This window comes from Podarcis gaigeae (assembly GCF_964106915.1).
Source record: "Podarcis gaigeae genome assembly, chromosome: 8".
Classification (NCBI taxonomy): domain Eukaryota; kingdom Metazoa; phylum Chordata; class Lepidosauria; order Squamata; family Lacertidae; genus Podarcis; species Podarcis gaigeae.
Window position 1 is genome coordinate 65,109,612 of NC_139684.1, and position 7,555 is coordinate 65,117,166.

The 7,555-nt window shown below is 45.0% G+C and overlaps 1 protein-coding gene across 3 annotated transcripts in view; it reads left to right on the forward strand.

The window, feature by feature from the left end:
- Positions 1-6,164, forward strand: part of WDTC1 (WD and tetratricopeptide repeats 1) — a 28,030-nt gene extending 21,866 nt beyond the window's left edge. The window contains exons 13-17 of one of the 3 annotated variants that reach the window (XR_014567133.1): positions 134-369; positions 686-854; positions 1,043-1,235; positions 1,830-3,831; positions 3,950-6,164. Coding sequence is in view for 1 of the 3 variants with exons in the window: in XM_083750777.1 (XP_083606903.1) it covers positions 134-369; positions 686-854; positions 1,043-1,235; positions 1,830-2,027 (796 nt within the window). In the remaining 2 variants the exon portion in view is untranslated. Of the gene's footprint in view, positions 1-133; positions 370-685; positions 855-1,042; positions 1,236-1,829 lie in introns of all 3 variants that reach the window. The other 2 variants (XR_014567134.1, XM_083750777.1) reach the window with 2 other exon arrangements.
- The last annotated feature ends 1,391 nt before the right edge of the window (positions 6,165-7,555 follow it).

Below are 7,555 nucleotides of genomic sequence, written 5' to 3' on the forward strand. Positions count from 1 at the left end.
CCTAGGCTCTGTGGTTTAACCCACAGCGCCACCTGCGTCCCGAATACTGAACTAGATGGGGGTAAATGAGTTTTGGAAGCAAGAGGGGAAATACTTTCCCACTGAATAATTAGGATTTTTGTCACCTTTACAGGGATGGGGATCACTACGATGCATTGAGAGACTGCTTAAAGGCCATCTCCCTAAATCCATGCCACTTGAAGGCTCACTTCCGCCTAGCTCGCTGTCTCTTTGAGCTGAAGTATGTGGCAGAAGCACTGGAGTGTCTGGATGATTTCAAAGGAAAATTCCCTGAGCAAGCACATAGCAGTGCTTGTGATGCACTGGACCGGGACATCAATGCAGCCCTTTTCTCAAAAAGTGATAATGGTGAGAACTGTTGTGCCAGCGTATTGCCATCCTGCCCTGAGCATTGGTGAAGGCTTAGATTCCTTTTCTTAAATTATCAAACCTCGGGCCTGAGGTTCCCCACCACCAGGACCCAATAATTTCTGAGGTCCCTTCCAGCTTTAAAATTCCTAGATGGTGGTTGTTGTTGTTGTTTAGTCATTTAGTCGTGTCCAACTCTTCCTAGGTAGAGGATGTTATTTATTGCTGTGAAGTAGGTTAGACTGAGAAGCAGCAAGGCTTTCTTGTGCTCTTCCAAGTGCTAGAAACAAGTAACATGGTGTTTGACTTTCTTTAGCGGAAGACAAGAAAGGGAGCGGCCCTATCTGGCTGCGAGCAACGGGCCGAAAAGATTCCATTTCGGACGATGAGATGGTGCTGAGGGAGCGCAGCTATGACTACAAGTTCAGATACTGCGGCCACTGCAACACCACCACAGACATCAAAGAGGCCAACTTTTTTGGCAGGTATGTCAACTTCTCTCAAGGTCAGGAGTGGAGTTTCTGCTGTTTATGTGTTGCCCTTCCATCTGTACTGCCTGCTGAATTAGGGATCGAGGGAAATTTTGTTTGGTCCACATTTTACAATGATCAAACCTAACTCTTGCTTCAATTCTTCTACTCACTTTCTCCAACAATCCCTGCCCCCCTCCCAGCAATGCACAGTACATTGTCAGCGGCTCTGACGACGGCTCCTTCTTCATCTGGGAAAAAGAAACAACAAACCTGGTGCGGGTGTTGCAAGGTGACGAGTCCATTGTCAACTGTCTCCAGCCCCACCCGAGTTACTGCTTCCTGGCCACCAGTGGCATCGATCCAGTCGTACGGCTGTGGAATCCCAGACCAGAGGTATGATCAGACAAAGGATTAGACAAATGCATGAATCTGCTTTCTACAGGCAACCTCTAGCCCTGGTTGCTGAATACTACTTGCATGTGCTGACCTTTAAAGCCCTAAAAGGCCTCAGCCCAGTATACATGAAGGAGCGTCTCCACCCCCATTGTTCAGCCCGGACACTGAGGTCCAGCACCAAGGGCCTTCTGGTGGTTCCCTCACTGTGAGAAGTGAGGTTACAGGGAACCAGGCAGAGGGCCTTCTTGGTAGTGGCGCCCGCCTTGTGGAACGCCCTCCCATCAGATGTCAAGGAAATCAACAACTATATGACTTTTAGAAGACATCTGATGACAGCCTTGTTTAGGGAGGTTTTTAATGTTTGATGTTTTATCGTGTTTTTTTAATATTCTGTTGGGAGCTGTCCAGAGTGGCTGGGGAGACCTGGCCAGATGGGTGGGGTATAAGTAATAAATGATGATGATGATGATGTTCAGAGCAATGTGTCTCCCATGGGCTAAGCTTGGAAAACCAAAAGCACCTCCCCACCCACTTTGGTTTGCCCAGCACGAGCAGCTAACGTTGCCTGTTGCCCTTCCTCTTGTTTTGCAGAGCGAGGCACTGAACGGGCGAGTGGTGGAAGACATGGAAGGCGCTTCCCAAGCCAACCAGAGGCGGATGAACGCTGACCCACTGGAGGTGATGCTGTTTAACATGGGCTACCGGATCACAGGACTGACTAGTGGTGGGACTGGAGGCTCAGATGATGAAGACAGCTCCGAGGGGCAAGTCCACTGCCGGACCAGCTAAAGCTGAACTGCCTCTCCTTCCCATGATTTTGGGGTTTTTTGTTTTTGTTTCTTTGTTTGAAGGGAAATCTAGTTTGCTCAGTTTGAACTCTGATGAACGACTGCACTGTTTCACACTATGCACAGAGTAGGACACGTCAGCAGGGGCAAGAGTGGCTTTGTTAAACTGCTGCTACTATTTCTTCCCCCCTTTTGCCCCGTTCCACTATTGAGCAGCATGGTAACGCGGCCTGTTGAGTTTTGCCTCCCAGCAGAATCTAGTCTGTACAGGGGTTCCTTTTCCACGTTGTCTGTGAGCAGTGTAAAACTGGTAGCCATCCCCTCCTCCAGCGCTGCTGCATGGCCTGGATGGCGGGAGGCATTGCCTACATGATTGCATTTTACAGAGAGGATGTTTAAAAACTCAATAAAATGTAAAACTAGGGCAGGGATTATGGAATTAAGTTTAATGCGGTGATCTGTGTCTCTGAAGCTTGGCTTGCCTGCTCTGCTGCTAGCTATTGGCCCATAGTTGTGGCCTCTCTGGTGTCTCTTTCAGCCCACAGGACAGCTGATGAGCCCAGCCTCTGCATCTAAAGCCATGGTCACAACCAAGTGGCTATAGAGAGAGCTTAATTCATGTGACTCTGGAGGTGCAAAATACATGACACCAGGCAGAGAAACTGACTTCCTGGTATTCAATACTTTATTTCTTCCATGTGCAGAGAGAGAAATGGCTGTAATAGAGAGAGGCCCTGACACGGGGCTCTGTGACTTATGTGACTTGAGCTAGTAAAAAGACCTGACGTTGCTGCTCTTTGGAAAACTCCTGATTCCCCCACCCCACCCCCGGCAACTTCTCCCAGAATGTTTTCTTTCTTGTGTGTCTATGGTTAGGCATGTGGCGTATGTGGGACATGCCTCATCACTGCTTGGAACTGAATGCTGAAAGTGAACTGATTCGTTGGCTCTCCACGAGGTTGTCCTTCCCCATTTCCTTGACATTTGTGTGACCTCCCACCTCTGCCATGCATAGAGGAATCTCCATGGGGTTTGTGAACTTCTTAGTGGAGCCGCCTATCCTTTCTCAAACCTTGCTTCTGGTGGGCAGGAGTCTTTAAAGTGGCACAGGATGTTGACTCCTCTTTTTTGTTAAATGACTCCATTTTACCTGTTTGCTTCCAGCCATCAAATGGATACCCCACAGTTGATGTAACGTGGCTTTTTTAAAAATATGATTGTGACCTAAGCCCAAGAGTCCCTGGGCAATACACGTAACATTTGTTCTCTCCTCATTTATGTTAAATTGCTAGCATTGTTCCTTGAGGTAAGAATGGAGGGCGGAGAGAGAAAGGTATGCATGACCAGGACAAATGCTACTTTAAGGTTGGCTTTTAGGAACACAGAATTCCTGTGTTTTGTGAAGGATCACATGTTTGGGAAAGTGATCTCTGGACATGGCACACACCTTCACGTCTTTTGTGTCACATCTCTGGAGCAAATGGTGACAGAAATAATGATGGCATAAAATCTGCTGTCAATACAACTTCAGGGTGTGATGGTGTTGATAATGCGCCATTGTCTTGAACCAACTCAGACCTTCTCTTCCAGGTAACTCTTCTCTGGGATTTACGCTTGGAATTGGAAGCAAGGCAGGCAGCCATTTGTGGGTGGGTGTTGAGGAGATATATGACTGTAACATTGCTGTCTCCATTAAACATCTTTGCTTTGCCTCCCCTTGAAAATTTGTGCCCTGAAATAAGACCTTCAATAGCATCCCATGGTCTTTCTGAGTAGAATGACATACTGTAGTCTTGCATCATGTAGTGCAGCATTCTCCAACTTGGTTCTCTCTAGATCAGTTGGGGCACCAGGTGTTGTTGGACTACAGCTCCCAACCCCCCGAAAACTGGTCATGCTAGCTTGGAATGATGGGAGTTGTAGTCCAACAACATCTGGGGATCCAAGGTTGAGAAAAGCTGCTCAAGGTGATGTTGAACTCAAATACATAGCTGTCCCAGCAATAATGGCCAGAGGCCAGAGATGGTGGTTGTTTTAGTCCAGCAATGTCTGGTGGGGCACCAGGTTTGAGAAATCCTGTTCCTTTCATGGTCCCCAATATGTTAACCAGAAAAAAACACTATGTTGTCTTTTGACTCAACCCCTGCCAAAGCCAAGATGTATGCATATTATACAGAAGACCTTGGTTTCACATAATTTCTTGCCACTAAGCAAATGGTGATTGTACACCCTTGCAGTACCGCTTAGGAAACTTGGGCCAGACTATGCCAACTGTAGATTGCTCCCCTCCCCATTTAATCAAATCGTATTCCATTGTATTGGCTGGACAGCCACTTCCAATCTATCACTTTTTTATATTCACTGCACGCCACACTCTCTTTAAAGATCAAGAGCATTGCTGTGTTTTCAAGGATCTTAAAAACAGAATATCTTCTCTGAGTTGTAGGTAAGAGTTTTCCCTTGCAGTTTTCTTATTTCAGGAACTTTCCAGTTGCTTAAAAGTACCCCCCAAACCCCCCCCCCCCGAGTTGATTGCCTAGTATTTAGGTCTCTGAGGGAAGGAAATATATTTTTTCTCCTATCCCACCCACTTGTTTTTGCTGGCTCACCTTGCCGCCTTTTTCATTTCATTGGCAATGCACTTTCTCCAGTCTGCAGGAAATAAGGTGCAAGCTTGGGTCTGCCTCCACTCTGCTCTATAAGAACATATATACATATACATATATACATTATATATATATATATATATATATATATATATATATATATATATGAATGAACATATATACATGTATATGTATATGTGTATAGGGAGATACAGGCAGACAAGAGAGACAGAGCAGGGTGACCACTGCTTCAAAAACATTGCAGTCTAGGGATAGGCAACATAGTGTCTGTCCTCCAGATGCTGTAGACTACAACTCCCATTGTTCTTGACCATTGACCATGCCAGCTGAAATTGTGGTCCAGAACATCTGAAGAGAACCATATTGTTTTACCCCGTTGTAGTCCTTTGGATTCTCCTTGGAACTTCAAGCATCCTCTTCATTGGATTCAATTGGCCACAGCGTTAGAACCATCAGCAGCCTCTTGTTTATTATAAATGGAGCAAAAGGAATAAAACCGCTTTGCGTATGGTTGACTATGGAAAAGCAGCATACAAATCAATGATGATGATATATTAGGTGTTCCGTGGGATAAGGAGTCCAACCAGGAGACCCTGAAAGTAATTTGCCTTTCTCTGTTCTGGAGACGAAGCCACTTCAGTGTGTGGAATGCAGGTCACGGGTAGGAGAGGTGCACAAGCCTTTGGTGGAATAACCCCAATACAGTCTGTAACTTCTCACTCATGTTCAGTTTCTTCGTCCTTGCAACAGTCAAAAGGCATGCCAGTTCAACTTCCTTTTCAAACCTTCACATCCAAAACTTGTACAAAAAAAGTAATGCTGAGATTAGAAACACTGTAGGAAATAGATTCGGAATTCCTCTCTGCAGAGCTTCCACTGTGGCAGCTAATTTTATTTAATATTATTTTGCTGTTGAGCACTGTGTTTTCCTTCCCTGCTTTCTATGGCATGACAACTGAAGTATCCCTTTCCTCTGCCATGGATAGATTTTTAGTTAATTGCTGCTTAACTGAAAATAATATTCATGTTTTAATAGTGGGCTAATGGTTGCCCCATACTTGATTCTGGGCTTGTAGACTATACTTGTGAATGAGGGGCATCTGTGTGGATGGAGAGAAGAAAACCGTGATGGAGGAAGAGGCGCTTTTATATTTATCTTGTCTCCCTGCCTTAGCTTGTGTGCAAGGAGAGGATATACTCATATTGTTTTTCTCTTGGTTAACTCTTTCTAATAGAGAGATGCCCCAAGAAATACTATTTTTGTAATCAAGCACAGGGATCTCTTCTGGTGTATAAATATGATGAATGCATAGAAAAAGCTTCATTTTGGCTGCTGGGAAAACAGTTGCCATATAACTTTTCAGGAATCTGAAATGAGATTTTCCCCAAAGTATATGTCCTTGCAGAACAACTGCCTTAGTTTTTTTGGAAGGTGGAGAGGTAATGGGGTGTTTCTGTTTCTCTGATCCCTGGAAGGAAGGGGTTAAGCTATTAAAAGCATTTTTGTTCTAGTTTTCTTTTGGTGTCCTCATTCTGTTCTTGAGACAGTTCTGACCTTGTGCCACTAGTTTGCTGCAAAGATTTGCATGGTTGGTGCGTATGCTAACAAACGCCTGATCTTCCTGCTCGGAGGCAAGATTTTTACGCTCCCCAGTTGTATAACTTGCGAAGCAGCAGTTTTGCATAAAACGCAGAATTCAATGGTGGCTACATTTCATATGCAGGGAGAGAGACTTTACCAACTTCTTAAATAAAAAATCGGTGGAAAAACCATTAGATGATCCTCCAAGAATCTCTGCATTTTTCCAGTGGGTCCATGAGGGGAAAGGTTTAGGAATTGCTAGTTTAGGAGAATCTCGAATGGTAGCTGTTTGGCCCAGTATATGGTGGTCTGCTTTATGCCTCCTGTCAAGTGGGGTGGTAGCTGCCATATCTATACTTGGGGGAGACTATAGCAAATTCTTTGCAGGCACAAGGGCTTGAGTCCCATCTACTTAAAGCAGGGATGGGGAGTTTCAAGCCTTTGGGGGCCACATGTAGCTCTCCAGGCCTTTATGAGATTTTCCAGGGGTCAAAGCCCCTAACTAACTCTACTCTGTGCCATCCTTGAGTGCATTTGCCTGGCTGGAATGTGCCCTTGAACTCTGACCATTCCCCTTACTTGCCTAGAAAGGGAAGGGCGTAGAAGTATAAAAGTCAGAGTCTTACCTGCTGCCCTGCCCACTTTTTCCTCTGTGAGTTCTCCCATGCAGTCTCTAGAAGGTTGTCCACAAGGAAATGCAGCCCTGTCCCTGATCCTAAAGGAAGAGGTACCAGGTACCATATTTTTCGCTCTATAAGACGCACCAGACTACAAGACGCACCTAGTTTTTGGAGGAGGAAAACGAGAAAAAAAAAAATTCTGAATCTCAGAAGCCAGAACAGTAAGAGCAATCTCTGCGCAGCGAAAGCAGAAATCCCTCTTGCTGTTCTGGCTTCTGGGATAGCTGTGCAGCTTGCATTCGCTTCATAAGACACACACACATTTCCCCTTACTTTTTAGGAGGGAAAAGTGAGTCTTATAGAGCAAAAAATACGGTAATTGAAAGCACACCTGTCTGAAATCTTGGAACACTGCTACCAGTCAGAGTAAATTGCTGGTTTAGGAACAAATAATCTGACGTGGTAAAGGGTCACACCCTATAGTCCCATAAATCTCTGTGTGTGCATGGATGCATGGATATTTTCTCAGGGAATATTTGTTGCAGTCCTAGTAGAAAAACTCATGCCTTCTGTTTCCAGTATCCTAAAAAAATTACAAATCCTTATCTAGGCCCTTCACAATTACATTTCTATAGTGTGGGTAACTGGGCAATCAATAGTATTGGCAGGATCAGCAAGGGAATGATGCATCATCCTGTGT